At 39.0% G+C, this 27,752-nt stretch overlaps 1 protein-coding gene across 3 annotated transcripts; it reads left to right on the forward strand.

Moving 5' to 3' along the window:
* The first annotated feature begins 17 nt into the window (after positions 1–17).
* LOC126037302 (coagulation factor XI-like) lies at positions 18–18,509 on the forward strand. 3 transcript variants are annotated; one of them, XM_049797622.1, is made up of 15 exons: positions 24–140; positions 729–787; positions 4,224–4,386; positions 5,053–5,159; positions 6,975–7,134; positions 7,715–7,824; positions 10,639–10,798; positions 11,588–11,697; positions 11,786–11,945; positions 12,074–12,189; positions 12,569–12,743; positions 14,654–14,829; positions 15,137–15,232; positions 16,609–16,748; positions 18,130–18,509. In XM_049797622.1, exons 1-15 carry the CDS (start codon positions 52–54, stop codon positions 18,283–18,285), a joined length of 1,977 nt encoding a protein of 658 aa, XP_049653579.1. In that variant the 5' UTR covers positions 24–51; the 3' UTR covers positions 18,286–18,509. The 3 variants fall into 3 exon arrangements, with proteins under 3 accessions (XP_049653590.1, XP_049653585.1, XP_049653579.1); XM_049797628.1 differs by lacking the exons at positions 14,654–14,829; positions 16,609–16,748; positions 18,130–18,509 and having other exon boundaries at positions 22–140; positions 15,137–15,226; XM_049797633.1 differs by lacking the exons at positions 11,786–11,945; positions 12,569–12,743; positions 14,654–14,829; ... (1 more) ...; positions 16,609–16,748; positions 18,130–18,509 and having other exon boundaries at positions 18–140; positions 12,074–12,263.
* Positions 18,510–27,752: the final 9,243 nt, after the last annotated feature.

Raw genomic sequence — 27,752 nt, forward strand, 5'->3', positions numbered from 1 at the left:
TTAAAGATAAGTTAGCATTGCAGGCACAGTAATATTTAACACAAACTGTGGATGACTTTTTTTCTCTTTTTTTTTTTTAAAATTTTTTTTTTAGTAGAGCATAAACCTTATCCATTCATCCAGACCTACTCTATGTTCAGGTATGTAATCACTATTGCAACTGATATTCAGTGAAAGGTTTTGATAGCAACAAGACAGTGTATGTTGGTCGATTTATGGATTGTGTTGTGTGGTTAATTTATTTGTTTCTTTCACAGCCTAAGTTGTAGCATGCGATTAAAAAAAAAAAAAAAAGAAATGGTGTAAAATTCATGTAGCATATACCAGAAGCAGTGAGTGTGAATCATTCGTTTGTTACGTTGATAACAATATCCACTTAACTACCAGGACAGTGAGGATTAATAATGACATTTTGATGGAGTATTGCTCCTAGTCTAAGCATGGATAAATATTCTGCTGTAAAAAAGCGCAGAAATTCTCTAAGTGTTTATAAACTTTATAGCTTTTTGCAACCATAAGTAAAGAACAAACCTTTGTTGCTCTTTTATGCTACATTTTATATGCCATAACTGCATATGACAGCTGTATTTTGTAATTCTCAACATCATTTTGAATTAATGGTGTAACAGTACAAGTGTAAATCAGTGAGGCGCCTTGCGGTACTTTATAAAACTAGTTATACACCCTTTATTAAACATATCCTAAAGAATGATTTTGTGTTTTTTTAGGATGATTTGGATTTATCAGACTTTTAATTTCATTTTCTTACTTGCTTCCGTTTACAGTGGTAAGTGACTATATAATTCCTAAGACAGGCACACAGAGTAACGCAACTCTTCTAGAAGGGGAGATGATTAGTTAACTGCAGTCTGGTCCCGAGGGACCTGTCTTGCTTCTGCTGGGTTGCGCTCCGTTAAGCTTGGGTAACTCACGTAACCCTGTTGCCTGACACGGAACATTCCAATGGGGCTTTACTGACATTGTCCTGCCACCACCCCCACCACGGTGTCACCTCGCCCAGCAGGCACGGCACCACGCTACAGGCAGATTTCTCTGTTGGACTGAGGCCGAGTCCAGCTCGTAACTGCGACACCAGCGTGATGTTCGGCGTCCTGCACCCAACAGCAAGGTCGGCAGCTTTAGCAGCAGCTTAGGAAGGGAGCCCTTTGCGGGTGATGGGGGGTCCGGGAGGTGGAGTGGCACCCCGTGCTTCTCAGCTGAACTGGCCTCTAGCCTGGCTCCCCCCAGCCCAAACTAGAGCTCTCTTACAGTTGGCAGGAAGGTGTGCTGGCTGCCGGTGGCTCAGCCCGGCAGTGCTGGGGTACGCTGCCTGCCTCTCCCCTGCTCCAGAGGAGCCTCAGCCCTTTCGCCAGGCACTGCCCGCAGGGCAGGAGACAGGACAGACGGCCACCGCGCTCCAGACACCCGGCCCAGCAGCCTCTCTGGGGGACAGCTGCTGAGCTCCTGAGCCAGCATCCTTTTTTTATTTTTTTTTTTTAAATAAACAAACCCCGCCAACCTTCAGTCTTATTCACACATTGCCTTCGCGTGAAACTACTGATGTAGACAGTATCTGTGTAACACCTACGTACCATCGTGCTTGACAGCCTGTTGCAGTAAGTGCGAATAACTCCGGGACCAATTGTTTCGTCGTAACTTATTTTTTTAGGATTCTTTTGATACGCTGGAAAATTAGCGATTGTGTTATGTTTTTCAACGTCAGCCTGTGTTAATGATTTACCTTGTTCCGTGAGCAAAAGTCAAACTACAAAAATTGCGTTGCATTTCCCTGAAGTTCCCTGTGCTGATAAATCACAACTAAGGCCTAACACAGGTTTATGTTCAGTTAATGTATTAACTGTTTTCTCGGAGGACAATTAGGTAACTCGGCTTTTTAGCAAAATCTGTTAGATAAATGTAGTATTATTTAAGGAAATGTTTTGCATGGATTGAAATCTCAGCAAAACTAAAATCTTGAAACAGTTCTGAGGCCTAGGAAACATGTTTTTATTAAATTAAAGTATTTAGAACTGGCATAGTTTTACATGGTACATAGTTTTACAGCATAAATCGATTTTTTTTTTTGCCTGTTAATTTACACTGGAAGAAGGTAAATAAGATCCAAAATGTCTGATACAGCAAGTAATTTTAATATTCTTTTCTTTTGACTTTGGAATTTGCATAGAGTGTTCTAAGTATTAGAAAATGCTTTTCTGTCAGTGGCAATGTTGGGCAAAGAAACTCTACCGAGAATAACAAATGCCAATTTTTAGAGAAAGACCTTGAAAGTATATATACCAGAAAATCTGGATGTTTATAAAGCACAAATTTTGCATTACCAAGAAATTAACCTTTAAAAGATATTACCGTATCTTGCACGTATGTCTAATAATCCCTTACTCTTACCTTTTTTGGGGTAAATTTTATGTTTTAGCCATGTGCAGGAAACACAGAATTACCTAAGTAGAGTTTATAATCACATTAACAAATAAAATAGACTTGTAATACTTTAAAACTGTAAAATCCAATATGATAGTTCCATTTGTTTTAATTTTAAATAGCTTTTGAAACAGTACGATAGCTCTATAATAACAGATTAAGCAGCTACATAAAATGTTTTCAGTTGGGTTTCCTCCCATTCTGGAAAAATACAGTGTTTTCTCATTATCTTTTAGCTAAGAAAAAGCACTTCTGTAGATACAGGAATAAAAGGCAGCATATTAACCAGTTTGCTACTCCTTTGAAGGGCAAAATACAAAATGAGATTGGTCTCCTCTGCAAAGCCAGCCCTTCTGTGTGTTTTAACACGGAGACCTTAAAAATGCCTTCATTTTGAAAGACGGGAACATGTTGCTGCTTACGTATCTTCATTGCATGGCTCTGCAGCGTGAGTGGGTTTCATTACAGGGTTCAGTGTGGAACTGATGATGAATTCCTGCAGATATGAGGTGGTAGCTGAGCTCATTTTTATTCTGGACAGTTTCTGAGACACTACTCCTGTAGCAGTATTTTCTTCATTGCAAAGTGTCATGGTTTAACCCCAACCAGCAATAAAGTACCACCCAGCCACTCGCTTACCATTGCCTTTGTGTCTGTGTCCCCCGCCCCCAGTGGGAGGGGGGAGAGAATCAGGGAAAAAACCCCAAACCTCGTGGGTTGAGATAAGAACAGTTTAATAGAATGGAAAGGAAGAAAATAATAATGATAATAATAAAATGACAATAGTAATAAGAATAAAAGGATTAGAATATACAAAACAAGGGATATACAATACAATTGCTCACCGCTTGCTGACCGATGCCCAGTTAGTTCCCAAGCAGCAATCCCCTCTGGCCAACTCCCCCCTGTTTATATACTGGGCATGGCGTCACACGGTATGGCATACCCCTTTGGCCAGTTTGGGTCAGCTGCCCTGGCTGTGTCCTGTGCCAGCTTCTTGAGCCCCTCCAGCCTTCTTGCTGCCTGGGCATGAGGAGCTGAAAAATCCCTGACTTAGTATAAACACTACTGAGCAGCAACTGAAAGCATCAGTGTGTTATCAACATTCTTCTCATCCTAAATCCAAGACATAACAGTATACCAGATACTAGAAAGAAAATTAACTCTACCCTAGCTGAAACCAGGACACAAAGCAAGTCAGAGGGGGTTCAAGGTGGAGTGTGAGGGAGCAGAAGGTTTATAAATTGCTGGGAGCCATTGAAGCTATGCACAGTGGCACCGCCTGTGACTCTGGCCTCAGAGCATCCCTAAACAAAATAGCACTGTCTTCCCATACAACTTTCTAACTCCTTTTGGTCTCTGCACTTCCTTCACTTGGTTTTCCTCTTAATGGTGCTCCGTACCGGTCTCTCTCAGAAGATGCTTCTGCTGCTCCCGAGATCTGCCATGAGAAGGTCCCTTCCCTCTCTGCCGTGCAGACCTGCCTTGTGGCCCATCCTGCTGCTTGACCTTCTGCCTTGGCTCAAACTGCCCTGCTCCAGCATCGGCTGTGAGGCAGGGAACGGGGCGAGACACCCCAGAGAGTTTTATTTCTGTTGGAGAGCAAAGATGAGACTCTCAGAGAAACCGTGCTACTCACTCAGCCCCCTCACCCTCTTCACCTGCCAAAGGACTGTCTCAAAAGCAAGGTCAATGACAGAGAGGAGCAGTGGCTTCACCCTCTCCTGGTGAGCTGTGCATGTTCCCATCTCTAATAATCTATGCATTTTGTTATTCTGTATCAGAATGCGTGACTCAGCTTTATGAAAATACATACTTCCAAGGAGGAGACCTCGCTACGGTTTTTACACCCAGTGCCAATTACTGCCAAGTAGTGTGTACTTACCATCCTACCTGTCTGCTCTTCACCTATTTGCCAGCGGCATGGACTAAAGATCCTGCAAAAAGGTAAAATGTTCGTGTTCGTGTGGCCTTTGCTGGTCTCCTGTGATACTTTAGGAACTCGGTAACATTTTGACAGAACAGAGGCACACAGAGAAAGCTACAGGGTTGCCATGGAAAACTGTCAGGTATCTTTAGAATTGGTGATCTAAAAGAGTATTTGCTTAAATTCGAAAGATTGAATTTGGCAATGCCCAATCTTTCATGCTCACATACCAGTCCTTTCAAGGAAACAGAACTGACCGTGCGCTCCATCCTCTGTGCCATGTATTTATTGTTGGGGACAATGTGAGCAATTTCACATCTCCAGTGGTCACCTCTACTGTGCCCCAGCCTCTCTCTTTAGCATATTTCTCTCACAATTAAGAACTTCAGTACCCTTGGAGGATGAAGCTGTCCTTCCTCTCTATGCCCAGTGCATTTCTGTTCTCCACGCCCCGGGCTCTGCTTCTCACTTTAATGAGACTTCTTGGAGCTCTCTCATACACCAGCAATCTGCCACCAGTGCCAACAGATGCAGATGCAGCTCTACCCTATCTTTCTCCAAATTGCACTTGTTGTCTAAATTTTAATGTTGAGGGATATTGGACAGCCTGCATTTCATCTGAGAAACAATTATGAAAGTCTGTGTTGTACTGCAAGAGCTGTGAATTGCTGCATTTTAAAACACAGGTTTTCCTGCTACTTAAAAGACAGCGATACAGAAATGCTGCCGAAAGTGGATATGGAAGGAGCCATCTCTGGGCATTCCTTAAAACAGTGTAACATCCAAATTAGTGGTAAGATATGGTTATTCACATGTATGCATTTTATGCTCTGTGTCATGTAGCAGATGTTAGATAATTAGCATTTTGAAAACAGGAATAGAATCGGGGAAGCAGCGAAGCACTGATTTGCCAGATCTCTTTCAAACACAGCTTACAACATCTTCCACTGGTTTCACCCTTCAGCCCTAACTATTTACCACCGAGGCTCCCCAGATGAGGTAAAAAGGAAATTATGCTCCTGCAGTCACTGTTTTATGTGCTAGAGGCAGATGGGAACACGTGCTTTAACTGGTAGCTCCAGTTCTAAAGAATAATTTACTACTACAATTCCACTCCAGCAAGCTGCTCGTACGGCGTGTGTGACCCTGCCTTTTAACTTTGTAGAGCAGATGCCCAGCAAAGCAGAAATGCATAGTCACAAAGTAATATTGCTATCTCCATGATTCTGTGTAATAATTTATTAGCAGCTCCATCTTTTAGTGTATGTGTGCTAAGCACAGAGTCTTGGTGTCAGCGTGCCATACCTGTGAGTTATCAGCAGGCATATTTAAAGCCTATGAAATGTGTTGTTTCAAATATGTTTTGAACTTGTACCATCATAATGATGTCATTAAGAGAAGATCAGCTTTAAGCATAGCATGGTACTGCAGAAAACCAGACTAAGGACGAATTTATTCACTTCCTGACTTTGAGGCCAAATAATGTCTTATGGATGTCAGGCTAATTCTTTAGTTTTATTGGTATAGCACCTCAATATGCCAGGGGTAAATGGGTTTTACTTTATGAAGTTCTCCACTGCAGCTATTGACAAATCAGTGGTGCTTGCTTTTGCTTGCCACTTGCCTTTCAGAGCAGTCAGGACTTTTAAAAGCTCTTTGCTGCCAACATCCTGCCACATTTATATTTCTGAGTAGCTTTGGCCCAGCAAAATAGATTTCAGTGGGATGTTATTATTTAAGCTATATAGACTAATCGATATCACTGGAGTTGTTACTCTAGAATCAGACTAATGTCACTAAAATGAAAATCTACCCATATATGTTTAAAACCCCCACCAATGGTTGGCTGACTTGTGTTCTGTGAAGACACCCCACGGACCATGAGGCAAAACCTACATCCTCCATGGCGGAAAGTTATTTCAAACCCCACAGTCCTAATTCTCCCTCTGTGGAGTGTAAATTAAATCTTCTGACTCAAATGGGAGATGTCTGTTGCTTATGAAGACAGAATTTGCCTTTTAACTGCTCTATGAGTCTGGAAATGGGAAAGTAGTATTAATCCTGAGTTCTTGCTTTGATTAATGTCATCATGGTCTCAGCCACAGTGGCTAGAGCTCCTCTCTCGTGTAGGCAGAGGCACTGTCAAACTCTGCCAGTTTTTTCCTCTGCCATGCAGTACTATAGCCTCAAGTTGCGCCAGGGTTGGATATTAGAAAAAATTTCTTTACTGAATGGGTTGTCAGGCATTGGAACAGGCTGCCCAGGGAGGTGGTGGTGTCACCATCCCTGGAGGTGTTCAAAAAACGCATAGATGTGGCACTTCAGGACATGGTTTAGTGGGCATGGTGGTGTTGGGTTGATGGTTGGACTTGATGATCTTAAAGGTCTTTTGCAACCTAAACGATTCTATGATTCTATATTATACCTACACTTCTGATTTTGTTACTAGAAGTATATGTGAAGTATGATGTAACTGAAGTGAGCATGGGACATGGAATCTGGATTATAAAGGCTGTGTCATATGAACTGCTATCTTTCGAGCAGTTTGGGGTGTGGGGTGGGGAAAAGAATAGAATGTTTTCAGAACTTGGTCTCTCTTTTTTCACAGCTTGCAGCCCAGATGTCCACATAGGACTGGATATGGAAGGGAAAATTGATGATGTTACTGTGGCTGACAGCTATCAACAGTGTCAAAAAAGATGTACCAATGATAAACATTGTCATTTTTTTACATATGCCTCAGAAACATTTCACAATGCAAGCTTTCGGTAAACACAGGTTTGATCCCTTTCCTTGGACAGCCCTGTGCTTTAGTAGAGTAACTCTCAGAGCAGTCTAAGGTGTGAGAATTTATTCAAGGAAATAATTTTTCCTTGACTTGTCATCCTTGCAATGTTTATTCAAAGTTACAGATAGGAAAATGTCTGTAGTAAATGAGCTTTCACTTGTCCATTGGTGAGAAACACAAACTTGATTATCATAGCACTGAAAAAAATTAAAATCCTCTGGAGATATTGAAATGCAAATTATATTGGTAGGTGTGCAGCATTATTGCTCTGTTAAATCTTGCTCTGCTTATTGCTCTGGAAATAGCATCATCAGAGCAGCCAGAGAAATTATTTCATTTGTATCAGGCCTATTTGTGAGCTGTAAATTTGCTCAATTTTACAAGTTAAACATTGTTCAGCTAGCTCTGTTCCTCATTTGAAGATTGTTCTGTGGATTGGAGATTGCTCTGGCCCACGGCCAGAACATGCGCCATCGTAGGAATTATGGGGCCAGGAGGATGGTGTAGACCAAGGAAGATGTCTTGTTGTCTTACCACTTTCTTTATTCTTTGCCAATCAGTAAAAAATGCTTCTTGAAACATACCAGTGTAGGAACTCCAACCAGCATAAAGGTGCTTGATGAAGTTGTGTCTGGATTCTCTTTAAAGCCATGCCAGCTCTCTGAAATAGGTAACTGTTTAAAATCTCCGATTCAGTTTAGTTTTAAGGGTTATGGATGATAAGGTGCTGTCTATCTCTAACATGTATAAATGTTTCATTATGTAAAATAATTCTAATACAAACTTATTCTTGCAAATATAGTTAGCAAATACAGTTAGGCACAAAGTAGGTTCAGATCTTTTAAAATTTTCCATTTTATCATTTGTCTTAAAAATACAGTTGCCTGCTTTGAAAAGCTAAAGAATTCTTTCATAAGATTAGGTTGATGAAATTGCATGTTATCTTTGTACTGTGGATACAAAAATGAAAGGTAAAATCCCATCAAAGTAAAAGATCAGGAGGAATATAAAGCTTTCTAAAATCTGTTTGTATACTGTGTATGTACTTACAAATTTTTAATGAAGACGTGCAGCTTTCTAATACAACTGGCTAATATGAAGGGATGTATTCTGTGTTTTGTGGGTGAATTGTGATGAAAGCAGTGTCTGTGCTTGTTCCTGCAATCATTAGTCAGGCAAAACTCTCAAAAGTGCAAGACCAAACGGTGTGTATTATACCTTCTTATTCTCCATTGAAACATCTTTCACTTTTTTCCTTTTCTTTCTTTCTTTATTTTTTTTTTAAAATCTATCTCCACCTTGTCTTACTGTGTGATATTTTCCCTTCTTAATGGTGATGATGTTCTTCTGCTTCCACATAGCCTTGTTTTAGCTCACAGATAATCTAGTTTTCCCACAGAAATCACATTTTGTAAAGACTCTTCATCTTTTTTTCTATTTCAATACATTTTCTTCAGACTCTGCTAGTCCTATTGTAGGAATAATCTTTGGAAACTATTGAAAATGTAGTTTTGTTCAGATCTTAACAATGAAGACACTTGAAGAAAAATGAAGCATGAAGAATAAAAAAAGGAAGAAAAAGTTTTGTAAAGAGAAGAAAACAATTTAACTATTCTCTCACTATGTGTATGAGAGAGAATGGAGGGAATATATTTTTTTTCCAAACTCTTATATTAAGATATACTAGAAAGACATGTATTCATGTTTAGAAGAAAAATCACAGTACTCAGGAGGGTCCTTCTCACAGACTTTGAGAAGAATCAGGGGACTCTAACATATGCACAAACAGTAAGATTTTAAGTAACAAAAAAATATCAAAAGGAATTTGAGACTTTATCAAAGACATATGTGGTTTATGACAATGATGACATGGCAGTAATGGTCCATCACAAATCAGAATTTCTGAAAGCATGTGAAGGTCAATCTTGTTCCTACCTGTCTTTCCTTGCTTTCTGTCTTGTGAGAAAGGCAAGAGGAGAGAGAGAGAGAAAGGAATAAATCACGGGATCATAGAAGCCTAGACAGTACTATTGGATCAAGAGGTCATCTAAGGAGGTCATCTGTCCTAATCCGAGACAGATCAGCTATACCTGTCCAGACAGAGATTTGTCAAATGTAGTCATAACCCCCCAGTACCACCTTCTGCCTTATTGTGTTGTAAATATCTGAAATGGGTTTATTTGAGTATTTGTTCTAGTTTTTTTCTGATGGTATTTAGGCTGACTAGGCCTACATTGTATATGTTCCAGTGTCATAATTTTAAAAATAGATGCTTCCACTTTCAAAGTTTTTGGAATCACAGCAACCCTCTGTGAACACCAAAAGCTAAATTGTACAAAGAAACTTTGAGGTTGCTTCAGTCGGATTCTGACCAGATCCACTTTTGTGCTTTAAATATAATTTCCTTTAGGAACCATCCATTCTCCCGAACTCTATTTTCCCTTAACATGGTACCTTACATACTAATTGTCAGATTTAATTGACCCTTATTTGCTAGTCTCCCGATTTTTCCCCCCTGTTCTTATTGTGTAATTAACTGTCCTGTGTTGTCATCCTGTCATGCTTATTTTCTTTTTTTAAACTTCATCAAATTAACAGGAGTCACATTAAGCTCTACTTCCTCCTTTTACTGTTTTGCCCTTTCTGTACTAAGATGTTCCCAGCATGTTTCTGTAACTTATTGGGCGGTGTCGACTTGGTTGCTGAAGTTCTCTGCTGCCACCAAGTCCTGTGTTTTGGATAATTTTGCTGTTTTTACTGACTTTGCAGCTTGATAGTTTCAAGAAACATCCTTCGTGCTGGTGCTTCCTTTTTTCCTCTTTTTATTGTTGCACTAGGATTTTGACCAGGACTTCAAGTATATCTTTGGAGAAGGCAACTCATTCTTCTCTTTCTAAACATGCTAGTACTTCCTGTAACTTCTATATCCATAGTCTGGTGGTGTGAATTATCCTGCCAAGCCTCTGTTATGTTATTTTGGTCATGTCAGAGGGCAGACTGTACATTACTCCTGCTTATTCTGCCTACTTTTCAAATAGCATTTAATAAAGTGTTAAGAGGATCATCCCATTATTTTTCTTCTAGTCTTCCCATGATCCTCCTAGATATACCCATTACCTTAATTATTTTAGGCTTTGCCTAGATTACCATGATTTATTCCTAACTGTGGATTTGTACACTGATCTCCACTGTTCCTAATTTAAAGCCTTGCTGATTAGATTAGCAAATCTGTATTCTAACATGTCATTTCTCTTCTCTATATGAGCCTTATCCCTGCTCAGTAGTCCTCTCCATAAGTTTGCACAGTCAAAAATGTTCTTGAGAAATAGTTTTTGATTAAAATGTGGTGTTATCTTTCCAGTTTATCAGTCACAAAGGAAGGAAAATGTGAATAAGGCTAGGAATGAATAATCTGTAAACCTTAATATTCTGATGACATAATAAAAGCTTTGGAATTTTTATATTTTGTTCTTGTTTTATACAGATTGTCAAATGGACATTTTTGAAGATCAAGAATTTTCAGGAACTAATATTACAAGTTTTTTCACTCCTGATATCTCTGTCTGCCAAACTATTTGTACATATTTTCCAAGGTGCTTGTTCTTTACATTCTTTAGCAGGGAATGGCAACTAGAATCCCAAAGGTGAATATGATAACTAACTTTAATTCTCTAGATTTTTTTTTAAAAAAGCACACAGTCTTTTTTTGACCAGTATATTCTTATACTTATGGAATTTTTTGTTAAAAGGTTATTTTCAGTAAAGCACAGCTTTTTATGTTTTGTATTCATAAATCTATAGTTTCCTGTGGGCGTTTCATCTGTTCTCTGGTGTGATCAGGCATTTTGTATTGCAGCTGCATATCTGGTGTTAATCTGAAAAGAGTTATACACATCAAAGAGACAGTGAACCTCCAGATTGCTTTAATGACTTAAAGCTGAATTTTATGAAATTATCAAAGAGTCATCTGGTTTCCTTGCAGTATTAAGTTATTTACTTGAAAAGATTTTCGATAAAGTTAACAGGTTTAAAAATGTTTCTATTGAGCTTCCTTCTTTCATACTTAGTAGTGAGAATAGTTAAAAATCTACATTCCACACAAAACAGAAGAATAAAGTTTCAAAGGAATTTCAGGTAGAAGCAAAGCTGAGATGGCATATATCATCTAAAGTCACCTCTTCCATGTATGTATAAATACTGTACAACCTTTAGTAGTACAGTAATATACCATTTCACGAAACTACAAAAGCCCCTCAATTTAGTGTGAACCAGTGAACTTAGTGAACACATTTTCATATGAAATACTTTTACAGATAGACACTTGGGAGAAAAAACACATTTAGGAAAGTACCTTCCCTTACCAATACTTAAACAATACATTTTAAGATGCAAGAACAGATTTAGTTATTGTAAAAAAAAAATTTTCATTTTAGAAATCTTTGCCTTTTGAAGACATCAACAAGTGGGATACCAGAGGCACTTATATCACGAGAAAATGCTGTATCAGGCTTTGGTCTCCTAAACTGCAGAAGATCCTTTCCTGGTAAACAATAAATTACAATAAAAATACTAGTTTTGAATCAATCAAATTAATAGACTTTCTGATGCTTGGAATGCACTCATTCTTACAGCCTGCAATTCTCGCACTTACATGCATATGAATTTTTTGGGAGATGAACTCAATGTCACTTACACTAAAGGACACAGAGCCTGTCAGCAGGTTTGCACAGACGTGATCCGCTGCCAATTTTTTACTTACTTTCCCCTCCAAGATTCATGCAATGAAGAAAGGTGAGATATATGTTTCAAAATGTTCAAAGATTGCTGAAATAATCATTCCGCAGACTTGGTGAGGGGGTAATGTATGTGTTCTGCATAAAAAAAGTACAAACTGAAGCTTTGCATTAATTCATTGACAGAAAGTGTGAGTGTCACCTAAGGATGTCCTCGAATGGATCTCCAGTGGAAATAGTACATGGGCCAGGAAGGATCTCTGGGTACTCGCTAAGATTATGTAGAAAGAAAGCTAGTACTGGTGAGTAAAACTTCTTTCATGTAAATGAGACAGTGCTTAATGGATTTCAGTACAGGAAGTCAAAACCTCTTTTTTTTTTTTTTTTAAATCGGTTGCATTGAATTGGTTGCATTGTCCTAGTGGGATGCCTTGTGAAGTTAAAGAGTGTTCTGAAAAAGTGAAGTCGGCCAGGTCTGCTCATTGTAAACACCAACAGTAGCACTGTGAACTTGGTTTTAATAGACTTTATAATCATAAACCATAAAGGGATTAGAATGTATCATGTATTGCCTTCTTAGCAATAGATCAGTCCCTATTCAGCAATCAGCAGTAGCCTCATCTTCATTTTCCTTGGTGAGTGAAAATTATCTTTAAGTACAGTTTCAAATTATTCCTATAGTGTGTATGCAGCATTCTGCAAGAAGTATTAGGATCGTTGGAGGGACAGACTCTTCCCCCGGTGAATGGCCATGGCAAGTCAGCTTGCACGTGAAATTGTCTCGTCAGAGGCATCTCTGCGGGGGCTCTATCATCAGCAACCAGTGGATTCTTACAGCCGCACACTGTGTCATGAGGTGAGGCCTAAATAAACCCCAAACTTTCATCCAGCGTGTGAGATAAGTTGAGATCTACCTTTCAGAAAAAGAAAAATGAGGACTAGAATAAGATAAACTGTTGTAATGTAACCAAAAGGTGAACTTCTCAGGTAGACTATTCACATCCTTAATGTAACTGGAACTCCATACCTTGTCCTGCTGAATTATTTTAATGCATCTAGAAGATGAAATTCTAAAGCAGACTCCAGATACCTGCAGAAGCTGACATTCTCATGGGATATAAGCTTTTTCATATTGTAATACCATATCATCTATCAAGGAAAATCTGTTGCTAGGTTATTCCAGTTCATAAACTTCAAATGTCTTATCTCAGAGATTTCTCTGTGGCACTTAGGAAATGGTACTAATCTGATAGCTTCAGCAGCAGGGTGCTCAGCAAGTTAACTTATTTGACCAGGACACAAAGTAAAACTCTGTGGGCATCCAATTAGTCTGCTTCTGGTGCCTGAGCTACCTGTCTCTGCATCACGTGAAACATCCAGATCCCAATTGTCCTGGATTTCTTTAACAGGTTTTTTTTTTCCCCCCAAATTCTATCAACCGGTCAATTAATACCCTCTTTTTAATGCAGATTTCAGCTGTAAGAACAAAATTTAAAGCATCCAATACCTAAGACATTGCTAATTTGCACCAATGTGTATAGTCTGTATTGTTAATCAAATTACCATCGGATTTGGGTCATGAAATTACTTGTGTTGTGAAAAGCTGATTTAATTGTCATGCAGATGATTAATTTCCTTTGTTAGATTGTCATCACCTGTAAAGCAGGTTATCCTGTCATTTACAGAGTGAAAAGTGTAAGGCTATAATGCAGTCTGATGGGAGAAGAGGGACAAGTAACAGATAAAATGCTTCAGACGATGTTGACCCAGCAAGATGGCCCAAAATCAGGCATTTTTACTCTTGCAGTGTAGTACATTACCCATTATTGTTTTCATGTGGAATAGTATTGCCAATATTTTGCCTCCAGTGGCAAACTTTATAGAAATGGTTATACTCTCTAAAAAAACTATATAAAAAATCTATCATTCTCTACCTGCTATTGAGTGTAGAAGTTACCAGTATTATAAAAGGCAAAGGGAGAATATATACTTGCAAAATAAAAATAAAAAAATAGACTTTGATAATTGGAAATTATTAAGCCTAACTGATATGTATGAATTCATATATAAAAATCTTCAAAAACATTGGAAAGTTTATTTAGGACAAATTTTGCGTCTTCTTCATTGCATGTACCAAAACTACTAGGTTGCCTTAATGGTAGAATATCACAATGAAATATTCCTTAAGCTTACTCAAAGTAAAGCTGAAATCATAAAGATTAACTGGAACTTTTCATATAGGTCTATGATATTACACTTTCTAATCTATATTACATGGCTAGTGTCATTTTCTGAAATAGTAAGTGTTAGAATAGACTCTACTTGAATTTATATTCCCAACCCTATTTTCATTACTGGTAAAGCTGTTGTGTTGGAATGAATGGAAAGAATCTTATTTACTTGCATTAGGCTCTTGAAAATTAAAAAAAAAAAAAAAAAGAAGAGAAAAAGGGAGAATAAAAGCAGGCAGAAAGGGAAGGAGGATGAAGAAGGATCAGGACAATGGGAGTCTGCACATAAAGGAGAGAGAAAACTGATGTGGGGATGAAAATATGAATAGGGAGAGGAACAGAAAGGAGAAGTGGAGGGAAGGGACAAAATGAACTTTTTTTTAGTTTTGAGAGTGTGAAAAAAAAAAAGGAAAAAATGACCTCAGTTCTGTTCACTGTACACTCAGGAGTAAGGGAAGATGTTGGCATCTGCACACAAGCTCTACATCAGTGCACATCTTTTGCTACAGACTGACTGTTTGTCTTTTTCCCTCAGTCTTGAGAATCCCAACATTTGGCGTGTTTATGCCGGTATTTTAAAACAATCAGAAATAAATGAGGATACGCCCTTCTTCAAAGTGGAAGAGATTATTGTTCACCCTCAGTATAAATACGCACAGACTGGATATGACATTGCTTTAATGAAACTTGATAAGCCTATGAATTTTACTGGTATGTAGTGTATTTCAGAGGAATTCTGAAAATGTGCAGGATGACACAGGGCTGGCATTGGTATGGCAGTGCATGACACCTGGGCTGGCTTCCTTTAATATGCAGTTACTGGGGTTTGAGGAGAATCTCATTCTGTTGGTTTTGAAAAGAAAATGGGTGGCTTTTATTTATGTGACTGGAACGATATATAGTATAAGGGACAAGGCATAACATGGAGGCTATCATTGGGGGTCGTGTAGGCGCCCACAAAACCTTAATGTTGCAGTTGTCTCTGCTGGTCAAACTAATATTTTTAATCATATTTTAGATCTTCAACTACCTATTTGCCTGCCATCAAAAGAAGATGCTAACATACTTTATACAGACTGTTGGGTAATTGGATGGGGTTACAGAAAAGAAAAAGGTACAGATAAACATTTAAACAGTGAGTTCTTGTATTTGCAAAATTCATGTGGTTAAAAAAAACCCAAGCCCTCCTTTTTTTAAAAAAAAGAAAACCCCCTTCTTTTTTAAGAGAAAATTCTACTATGTTCTTGGCTACTATTATTGCTATCTGGCCAGCACTGTAATATAATTCTTAATTAGAATCTACTTCTATTAAGACATCATAAAACATGTATGAAAGATGTATGAAATTATCATTAAATAGCTCTGTGCTCAGACACAAAAATTAGATTTTATAAATTGTTTGATTTAATAATGTATGTAAGAATGCAACCTTACGGTTGCATAAATATATCCTGTAGAGCCCTCAAATACTTTTCTTTAGATTCTAGCTTAATCTACTGACAAAACCCAGTATATATCTGGAATATACACTCCTTGTCATGCTCCCAGCTGAACAAAGCCAACAAACTTATCACTGAATTGTGAGGTTTTGAATTACAGTCTGCACATAACCCATGCTTTTTTTTTTTTTTTTTTTTTTTTTTTTTTTTTTTTGTACGTGATTGTATTCATATGACTTTAGAAATCGGAGATTGAAGCATGTGGCTTTTATGATTCTGAAGGTTGATTATAAACAATGCCAATGACTTTTGTGTTTTGGTAGTAGATGGGATTTGAACTCCTCTGATTTTATATGGAGGTAGGCCAAATAGCTGTTAATTATCAAAGTCTGTTTGTACATGTTTCATATATATATATATTTATACGTGTAACATTTATGTGTGTGTATACATATATATAGATACTTATTGAAACTGTGTCCTTTCCTTTATACACCATCCTATTTGAAGGTTAGGGTTCAATGTGAAATCTAACACATTTAGACAGATTGTAAAACCTAATTTCTTCTGTTAATTTCTAAGAAAAGGCTGCTCCCAAATACTCTTACTTATACTATGTGCAAATTTCTCCATCCTGTAAAATACAAGGGCATGGAGCAGCACAGATTTGGCACCTGGGAGATTCCAAACCTATTATAACACATTACAAAGAAATAATTGCTAGTAACACAAAGTGATGCTCTTAATGGGAGGACAGGTTCCAAGGCCCAATGTCCCAAAAGTCGTACTCATATGAGGATTCATTGCAAATCACAAGGGAGTTTTGAAGCTTGCCTAGTCATGAGACATAAAATGCCATTATAAAACCATTCCATTTAGCAGACAATTCACATTGTTTACTAACACAAAAAAAGAGAAAATCAGTGTCATGAACGTCTAATGACACTCTAAAAACAGTGGTCTCCAACTGTACGGGGATTTCCAGAGTTTAATTTTAACTTTTATTTTGCTAGAAGCAAACATTTCTCTGTTCATACCATCTATTACATAGGTCGTGTAGAAGATATTCTTCAGAAGGCTACTGTTCCCCTCATGTCAAAAGAGGAATGCCAGGCAAGGTATCGGAAGCGCAGAATAGGTGACAAAGTGATCTGTGCTGGATATGATGAAGGCGGAAGGGATGCTTGTAAGGTAATCAAAAAGAAGTAGTATGTAGTCATATATTCCAACCATTTGCTCAAATATATAATTGAATACTGTAATTATTTTTTAACCACCATTAGAAAAATATCATTATCAATAGAGCTGTTGATTAACTTGTCACTTTTGCATGTCAAAAGCACTGAAAATCAAGGTATATACAAAACATTTCTTAAGTGACATTGAAGTCTTTAGGGATAGATTCTGTGGATATGAAACTCTGAGTGTACGTATCTATATCTCATCCATTTAGGGAATAAAACAGTATTCCTTTGGTGTATCAGAAATCCAAAGACAGTATAGTATCTCGAAGCATTTCTCCAATAAAAGCAGATTTCCTATGTGATATTTTCATTTCTTGATATGAAATACAGTACATGAAAGCTTATTTTAAAGCATTCACTGTGTACAAACCACGAGGGAGGGTGCTAGCAATGCTATTAAAATGCACGTGGAATGGAAGGCTAAAGACAACTTGAGCAGACTGGTCTGTTCGTCACTAGAATTGAAAATGTCACAACAGTGTGAGTTCAGTGAGCCAAATTCTCTGAGTGTAAACTCATGCACTTCCATTAATTTAAATATTCTGAGTTAATTTATGCAACAAGAAAATAGTCTGATTAGTAAGATTAAATTCTCTACAAAATGCAGTATTTTCACTTTAAGCATTTATCATCTTTCTGTTAAAATGTTACTGTTACTATGTTCAGTATTGAGTAATTAGGAATAAAAGTCCTTGGAGCTGGGAAGCAATTTTTCCTCTGTGCCAATTAAGCTTCCTTTATCTGGTACAGTCTACCAGAACATGGAGATGCTGTTTTATAAAAATAGCACACCTGCTATTGTCTCAAAAGCTCATAACAGCTACCCTAAAGAACCTTATGTTCAGAAAGATCAGGCAGGAATAGCAAAAGAAAACAGAGAGGTGTTTTATCCCGAGGGGGACAGAGTCACTCAAACCAGATAAGCCACGCAGAGAACTGAGGTTTGGGTACTAAAACCAAGGTTGTAAGAGAACACATTGGCAGATTTACTGTTTTTCTCACTTGCACATGAAGTCCTCATTGGGTTTTAAATCAGTCTGTGTAGATCAATTTAAAAAAAAAAAAAAAAAGCCAATCGTTTTGAACCTTCTTGGGAAGTGTAAATTATTTGCAATGACTGGAAAGTATTTACAAGTCAATTTACTAGAAAAACAGAAAACCTGCTTCAGTAGTCTGTTAATTAGCCTTAAGCAAAAGTGATTGAAATCTAGGTGGTTATGCTGGCGTTAAGGCTGAATGATGCTGATTTTAATCAAGGCTTTCTTTGTGAGAGAAATACTGATGAGAGCTCTTCCTTGCATGCTCTGTCTTTTTCTCCTGTGACACAGGGGGATTCGGGAGGGCCGCTGTCATGCAAGCACGAGGAGGTGTGGTACCTGGTGGGCATCACCAGTTGGGGCGAAGGGTGCGCTCGCCCCAGGCAGCCGGGCGTCTACACAAAAGTTGCTGAGTATTCAGACTGGATTCTAGAAAAAACGACGTAGCGTGAGAGTTACCTACTGCCTCAAAGTGATGTCATGGAATAATAACCCTAGGAGCAATGTGATTAAGTGTGTTAGTGTTTTTTTAAATGGTGTTTCTTGTTAGCCTAGAATGTAAAAAAACTTGATTTAAAAAGTAGAAAAGCAGGAATGAATGACTTTGCTATTACTAAATGAAAAACTGTAATAAAAATAAACTCTGTGGTCTCTGATTTGGCAGAAAAAAACCCAAACCAAGAAAACCCATCCAAACCATTGATTACTTCTGTCCTTGCTAGCATAAAATGGGAGTGGGTGAGGTTGCAGGGTATGTACGGACCTGGGAACTGCTTCTGACTTCTGAGGTTTGGACACAGCAATGGAGATTTCCCTCCCTTGTCCAAATTTGGTTGAAACGGGCCAACCAGTTACAAACTTACTAGAGCGGCTTGGGGAAGGGAAGCTGGGACAGAGAGAAGCCTATGCAGTTGTATAAGCCTTGTTTCCTTAGGGAATTAGCCAAAAAAGTGGCAGTACTAACTGAGAAAAACAAAACCAGAGACCTTGGCAAGCTATTCAGTAACAATTTTGCAATTACGGTAACAGCACTCTCTTTCACTTACATTATTCTTATTTCTGTGGGAAGATTTGTGATAAGAACGATAATGTGGGTCTACTTCCCCTCAAGCAGAATATCCAGGTAACAAATTATGTCAGGTAGCAAATATGTTTCATGGCCAAAATTAAACTAGTGTGAGAAACAGCAGTCAAAAATGTATTACTTTCCCATATAAAAGGCACCATTTCACACTGAATCAGAAAGGAAAGCACAGGACTTGGTACTGTCTTTGCCAAACTTCATGAGTTTGTTTCCTAATCATCTACATTACCTTAATTGCTGATGATATGTTCTAGAGCACTACCCATAATTGCCACATACTCACACTGGGTATGTTGTAGAGGTAAAAAGCAGGAGTGGCTTTACATGTAAAGGAGGTTGTGAAAATTAGAAATTAAACATGCCAAATTTATGGGAGAAAATGGTCAAGCTGCTAAAGAAAACAACTTCTGCGTTTAATTTTTTGATGCTTTATTTGCAAATAAGACTGAGGAAAAATGTGATTCCACAACTACAAGCTTAAAAACAGTTGTCTCTGTGCCTAAGAGTCCAAAGAACCCCTGGAGTCAGAGCGCTTCTCGGGGTTGTGCAGCGCTAAGCTGACTGCAGTCAACACCCAAAATTCCAAAGCCGTATTCAAAGGCTGGTTTGGGGGGTTTGGTTTTGTTTGTTTGTTTTTAAAGAATCAGAACGGAAAGCGGGGCTGAAAACAGTCCTAACGTAACAGGAGGGGAGAGGGAATGGTGCTGCTGCAGGCACACCTTGGGAAAGAAGGGTCCTGCCTTCCCTCCGCCCCGCCACGGGCTGCCGGGGACAGGGGCTTGCATCGCTGGAGCTGCACGGTGCTGAGGGTCTCCCGCTTTGGGAGTCCCCAGGCTGGCTGCAGATGCTCAGAGAGCCGACAGGCAAAGTCTGGCATGCGGTGGGGGGATTGGGTCAAGGGGGAGAGGGAAGGCATATCGCTCCGCTGGGACTTTTTGCCACCGCTGACCGCAGAGGCAGAATAGGGGCTGATGTCCTTTTCATGCTCTGTTTAATCCACGACTGGTTTAAAATATCAGCAAACCTCAGACATGCTGTCAAAAACCTAGAGACTTAAATAGGGGACTGAGAAAGAGTAGGGAAAAATAGAAAACGGCAAAAAAAGCAAGATTCCTGGCATTCAGCTGTGCTTCTGTCCTCATGGGGAAGGAATGAAGACAGCTGGAAAAGAGCTGCTGAAGCAACAAAGGAATTGCTTCAGCATGAAAACAGACACCGAAACTCTCTAAAGAAGAATCGTCAGGAGACCATCCAAAATACCCATCTCCCAATACTCAAGCTGTGTATTTGCTAAAAGGTATGTCCAATGTCAAACTGATAACCTTTAATGCTTTCTCATAATAATGCTATCATCAGCTGCTTCTTTTTCAAATGCACACAAAATGCGTGTGCCTTTGTGCGTGTGTGTGTTTTGTTTTGTTTTCTGCTATGAGACTTTCCAGGTTGTGGCTACTGGAGTCATGAAGAGGAATGGCAGCTCAGCAGTACTCTGCAGACCTCTGGAGCTCCATGTTTTGTTTCTTGGAGGTATACCCGGTAACTGCAATGTGCCAAAGGAAGCTTAGCTGTTGCTGTGGAAAGGATAAGGGATCTCAGTGGCCACATACATCCCTCATGAGCAGCTGTTGACCAGATAAAATACCTTATTTCAATAATACTTTCACCTAGAGCAGGTATTCTTCAGTGAAGTTTTGCAGTAGTTGTCTGTTCATCCATAACAAATTCCTGATAGCTAAATGTGAGTAACAGGAATAGATATTATGTGGAGAATGGAGGGGTTCCTGGTGGCTATACAGAGTCCTTATGACTTCATTTAAGAAGAACTACATGAGGGAATCTCTGACCTTTCTGTGGATTTATACAGCAGCATAGTATGTAATTCATTGAGACCTTTAGACTCATAGATAGAAACACGTTGGTGTTATTAAGTGTTATGTTGCTTAGGCTTTCTGGCATCAGTATGTAACTAGCACTAAATGAGAGGCGGTTTATGACCTTTATTTATTCTCCCTTCTCCTCTATACCTCTGGGGAAAAACAATTTTTAAAAACCAACAACCACAAAATCTATCATCTCAATCTCATTAAAGAAAAGCCTGGTCTTACACTTTAAATCTGTCTCTGTTTATGTTAGTACAGAACATAAACATCAGTGCTTTAGTTGTTATTTTGATTAATGGCAAATGTCTCTGGCGGTGTCTTATATTCAGCTCTTTAGTTACACTGAAAATCAATAAAGCTTATAATCTTATTTACACTAGATAGGCAGAAATCTTGCAAGGGGCAAGCACCACTGCTGATGTATTGAACGGCAGCTTTGGTATGTCCCGGTTTTTTGTATAAATAAGGTCCCTGATCCCAGAAATTTACAGTCTTGTTCAGGCTCAGATGAAACACTTTATATATGGCATGATAGTCTGGAGAGCAATTAGTTCATCATAAAGTAAGGCACACTGAGGTGCTGCTTAAGTGGACTCTTTAGCTTGTAATAGCCTTCTCTGTTTTAATAGAATTGTAAACCAAACAAAACCAGCTTCCCATTAAACCAGTGTTGCACTGCATTTCTTATCACTACTGATGCTTTGCCTAATGTCTAAGGCTGAAGTATGTCTTCTTGAAAGTGACCTGAGCTGGGAATAAGATGACATGAAGCCTCTTATTTCTTCTGCCTGGGAGAATTATAAATTCTTACAGTGATGGTGTACAGCGATCACCAAGTATGCCCATTTCCTCTGCTTCCCCAGAAAGAGAAGGGAAGGGAACGATTTGGTATAAGCTTTTAGTATAAGTTTTATTTGTTCTGTGAAAAATTATTATTCTGCTGTGATGAAATATGCATCTCAGGTGCTGAAAAATAAGGAACTGGATGGAATGAAAATAATTCATGGTGGTGGTCTTCATAGTAGGAGGACTCACTCAGTTAAATTAAAATGTGGATTATTATTTTCTGCCTAATTTCCAGTATGTATGGAGGACTCTTTGGAAAATCGTTGCTAGCTCATTTTGTTTATGAGATATCTGCATTATAATATATTAAAAATGCATTTCCACTTCAAATAGAGGGCAACATTAATTTGCCTCTTTGAATAATAATAGCAGATATGAAGTATTACATAGTTAAGCATTTCCTGGAATAGTAAATTAATTGTTTTTCCTGTGGTCTTTGTATTGTAAATCATGTTATAGATACGTATAGATGTATTGGAGTGTTGTACGTTAGAATAAATTTTTTCATGAGAGTTATGCAGTGGAGATATGAAACAGTTGTTTTGCACCTTCGTAATGTTTCTTAATTTTCATAGGATCCTAGAAAAGTGATCTGGAGATGGTCTTTAGACATTTACTAGTGCACCATCCTGCCCTCATGCACAGTCAAGAACCCCTATATCATTCATGACTAGAGCTTCTCTAGCCTCTAGCAACAGAGGTTCTACAGTAACGTTACACAAGCTATTTCAGTGCTCAACAATCTTCACAGCTACAAAGTTTTTCCTTGGCACTGACTTAAATAATTTTTCCTGCAGTTTAATTCTAGTACTTCTTGTACTACATGCCATGGAAATGGAAAACGGGGAGGGGGGTGGTTGGGTTTTGTTGTTGGTTTTTTTTTTTTTTTCATTTTTTGTAGTCACCCTTCATAGATTTGATACTCTTTTCATATCACAATGTGATGTTAGCCAATGTTGAGTCAGTTCCTACATTTTGGCTAGCTGGTTTCCTTGCAAAGACCAGGAAGGGGGGATGAGAACACTGAAGGAAGAGGTCTATAGGCACAGAGCACGCAGGAAGAAATTAAAAGGAGCTGATAGGAACTAAAGCTGAAGTGAAGTTATTGAGAGAAGAGTTGGAACAAACAAAACAAGAATCTGTTCAAGATGAAGAAAGACCAGCCCAAACGGTAAGTACTCATCTAGGCACCTGGAACTGCAAACATGATGGAGCACCTAGACATCCCTTCCGAGTCCACACAACTGTACTCCAGGAGCTGTTGATTAATGAGGTATAGTGCAGAAACGGGCTTACTAACTCTTTGTGTACTAGGAAGTTGTAGCGTCGGCTGAAGTGCAATGGTGCCCTAACATCACTGTGCTGCACTCAGACCTGAGTTTATTGCCACACATCTCTCTGTTATGATTTACTGCACTGCATGTGTTTAGCGGCCCATATTGTGTCCGTGCTTCCACACCTTTCTCCACTGATCTTACCATCTGGTAGTTTTTGTCTCCTGATTATCTCTTTATTCATTTTTATCCCCAAAGGTCACATAAGGTGATGTGAAGAATGGTCTGATTTTAGTCGTCATAGGAGATCTGGAGAAATCACTATTCTGGGGTGTTAATGGGTGATGTGGCCTCCCTGAGGTTTATTGCATTGCATGTCCCTAGTACAGCATCACTTTTTCAATCATTCCTGTTGGCTGAGTGCTGCTTATGGAAAGGTGCTTCTTATAGCAACACCATGTATAGCACTCCTGAGGCTTTTTTGTTTCTGTGTTGTGATTCCCTTGTCCTGTGCATCGTTCATCATTTAAGAACTTTAAGCATGAATATTTTAGTTTTGAACTTGTGCCCAACACATTGAGTAGGGAGCAAGACATAGTCAACAGATGACCCAATGTGGGGGAGGAGGGAGGAGCAGTGCCATCCCATGGGGGACTGGGGGAAGGTGTAGAAGGGGAAAGGCAAAGGTATGTCGGCTTTAGAGCTGCTTCTCTCTTCTGGGCCTCCTGGGATTTGGCTGTCTTGGCAGATGACTTGAAGTCATAAACTTGTAGGTGATCGCTGAATGCAGCTACTTTACTGAACGCTTTTGTGGGAAGAACTATAGTGAACAGTTAATAAACAGTTAAAAAAAATTACATGGTTCATATTGGGTTAGTCCACAGAATCGAAAACTTTGGACTTCAAAGAGTCCAGAACTTTCAGATGGGCAGAATGGGCTGGTGGGAGCACTGAAGTAACTATAAACATGAAAAAGAAATGGAATAAAGAGGTTGTGTATTTCTTTCCAGTAAAGGTATTCTGCTTATCTACAAAAAGGTTTGTATGGCTCTCAGTAAGCCTCTGATTTCTTTAACATTCACTGCATGTTCAGCTAAAATTTCAGGGAAAAAAAGAAGTGTTTTCATGTATTCTAAAATAACTTTCAATAGTTTTGTCACTAGGTGGCACTTTTGCTCTAATTTCTCTTGAGTTTAATAGCTATGGTGAGAAATCAAACTTGTTTTAGTATAGCTTTGATTAGAGTAAGTGCTATTAGTAGATCTAAAAAGGATATTTTTCATTACTATAACTGATCAATAATAGTAAGTAATTAAATTAGCATCTTCATTTGTAGAACTCAAAGAGTTCAAACACAGTGGATATGTTTAGCTCCACTTTTCTGCATGGCATAGGGACATTAAGAGACAGTAGGACACGAGGGCTGACAAAATCAAGCTAAACAAGTGCTATTTGCCCACAGCTCCCTGCCTATGGAACCCCATAGAATTTCACATTTTAATAAATCATGGCATCAAAACCATTGAAAGCCACAATCAAGGCCCTGAGCGCATCTGCTCACTCTGGGGGGTTTGGCTGGAGGTCAGCGTGGGCACGGTGCAGTTGTCTGGCTGCGAATCAGGGAGCTGGGGAGACAGAATTGGGGGAAACCTCAGCTTCGGGAGCTATGTGTGAGCCTGGCCCTTACATACTACTGCGCATTATAATCTTAAAGCAAACTTAGGCTGTACTTTAATAATATATGACTGGTTCTTACCACCAAAAATATATGTAGCTGTTAAGAATTCCTTTGTCAGATTTTCATGTCTGGAAAAATCTATAGTGAAATTGTCTGAAATGGATAAAAGGATTGGGCAGCTCTGAAAATCTGAATTGTTAGTCTTCAGCATTTGCCCTGGATACAACCAAAGGAGACCATGCACAACCATGTCCCAGGTACTACAGGGTCTTGAGAAGCAGGAGGGTGTACAGTATCTTGCTGTTCTACTACAACCCTATGGTTTCAAAGTGGTCGTCAATCTTAGTAAAACTTGCGCCAGTCAGGCAGGAGGAGAGAGGTGTTCTTTATGTGCATCAGTGAACAAACCAAGGTTTTATAGATATTTGTGGATTAAAGAAGAACGAGTGGCCTTAAGTTATAGCAAGAAGGATGCTGAGAAAAATTATCTGGAGTAAAGAGAGTGAAGCAGTGCTTAGGGGGCAGTCGAGGTTATTGTGGAACTTCCGTCACTGGAAGTATGTAGGGCTAGGTTACACCACGGTATAAAAGGCCCTGTCTTGCACCGGGGAGGTGGACTGGACAACTTTCCAGCTGCTGCCTGTGATCACCAACAGCAATACAAAATCATGTTAGGTTGTTTTTTTTTTTTCCTATAATACATGTGGCTTTTTGAACTTGAAATATCATCAGAAGAATATTTGTTTATTTTTTTTTCTTACCCATTCTTCAGCTGGTTCAGTCCTTTCATCCTCCTGAGTACAACAGAATGTTTTATTATGGACTTACTTTCCTTCCCTGCAGTTTTGGTTGCTTAGAAAACTCAAGTCCATTTAAAATCATAATAAAGTGAAAGGAATAAAGAAAATTGAGATGATAAAATAGGCCTAAACATGACTAATATAAAGACATGAGTTAGTTGTGCTAGTCCGGTAAATGTGATTTTTGCCATTACCAGGAGAAAGCACCAGGCATTGCACTGACCTGGCAGTGCAGGGACCCAGCACTTGCCTGTGCCTCAGCCTGAGCTGGTTGTAGCTTGGTTTAACAGCTGTGCAGTGGTCAGTGACTGCTGCCTGACCTGTTTTAGCTTGAGCGATGGGAAACCGTATGTGGTAAAGGCCTGACAGCCCCAGGGAACCACCGTGCAACAAACAACAGCCCCCTGGGGTAACAGGGCTGGGGGAGGCTGGGGGCAGCTTTCAAACTTCAGCTGGGAAGCAATGAGAAAGAAGCAGACTTTGATAAAAAGCACAAAGAGGTAACTTCAAGTGGCTCTTTGGGATCCCCACCCTGAACAGCATACTCCTCCCAGTGAAGGTCTGAGGGTGCTGATGGTTGCTGTACATGCAACATGCCCCCCACCTCCCCTGCACCGAGAGCCTCTCAAGGAAGCCTGAAACCATTGACCTTAGGACCCAAGGGGACATGGGAAAGGCAAGCACACACCAGAGAAAAGGGGTACATAGTAAGAAGGGCTATTTTCTTCCAATAGCATTTTTTTCCTGTATTATTAATAAAAAATTTCTGTGTTAATTAGACAACATGGATTATTAAGCTATTAAAACATTAGCTGGACTGGCAATACATTTTGAATGTGCATGTGTGGTGCATTTCCTTCTGCCCATAAGATTTTTTTCAGCATGACATAAAGTAAATGGAGATTTACCTTGGGTTATAGAAGCGTGCGAGGAAGAAGTAGAAAACTGTCTCAAGGGGGTAGCAGAACTTCAGTTTGGAGTATTGTTGTCTATTGATTGAAAAACAAGAAAACCACTCTTTCTGTGACTCTTTCTGTTGCTTCTGAACTCTTATATTACTCTGCATAATACAAGGGAAACTCATCTCAGTTAGCCTCCAGGTGCTACCTAATGAAAAAACCATCGGTAATATGAGTAACTCGTAGTGTCCTCATAAATACAGTTGATATTGACATATAAAGATTTTGTACTCAGCTGGCATTGATTATTTTTTAATTTTCTACAGAATGTTCTGTATTTGATACTCTTTTTAAAGCTGCAGCTGCTAGATTCATAGGACTGGGTAGGAAGGTCACCTTTATACATAGAAAGTACATTTCTGTCTCTTGCGGTTGCAGGGAAAAAGGCTGAAAAACATGACCTATGGCCATCCTAGAGGCTTACAAGCTACCATTAGTATTTGTAAGCAGTTTTTCTGAACAAAAATTCTCCTGATATTAAAGCTTTTTTTCATTATTTTCAGAGATCTGACTCACAGCTGTCACGTGTGTGGCACTGACAATACTATGTAAACCTTCAGACAAGATGAAGGGTAAATCTCCTGAACTAAAAATATAGGCCAAATGTTCCACCAGAACTTAAATTCAGGAAAATCTGACCTGAATGTCTTGCGTTCCCTTTTATCTACACCACAGACTCTTGTAAATGATTTAAGCCACTGACGTTGGTTCCTCAAAGGTCAACGTGCGCTGCTGAAATACTCCAAACCTGAGAGCAGCCTTGGTAGACAGGCCCCAGATGGTATGTCTGGACTTGGTGTTACTTTTCCGTTCCAGAAGTGAACTCTCTGTATCGACACTATCCAAACCTACAGATATAGGTAAAATTACCTTTGAAGAAGCACACTTGAAAAAGGGATGGATAGGGTAATCTTGCAAATAAAACTGGGATTTGAAAGAGCTGATTATTTGGAGCATGTCACTTATTCTTCCTTTGCTTCAAGACTATCAGTTATGATGCCTCTCTACATTTCTTTGCTCTGGCCTGTCCGGGGGAAGTCTCCAAAGTAAATAATAACAACACTGTTTTATCATTAGGAAATTATAGCAATGTTTTCAGCTCCTGTTTCTGTTCTTTGATTGATGCAGAGACTCCCATTGCGGTGTTTCACGGGTGCACTTACAACACTACGATGACCATCTACAATACTGCAGGGCAGACAAGATTATAGAGAGATAACTCATGTTTCCTAAACACATTGTCTGAACACAAGGGATACCCACGGCAAAATGACTCACGCCTGCTTGGTGAGATGCTTATTTTTCAATGAATTGCTTTCCCAGCCTTATTACTTGCAGTTTTATGTGGCATCAAAGCAGCCTATTTTTTGGTGTATGTTTTGATGCAGTGCAA

This window comes from Accipiter gentilis, chromosome 3 (assembly GCF_929443795.1).
Source record: "Accipiter gentilis chromosome 3, bAccGen1.1, whole genome shotgun sequence".
Taxonomy (NCBI): Eukaryota; Metazoa; Chordata; class Aves; order Accipitriformes; family Accipitridae; genus Astur; species Astur gentilis.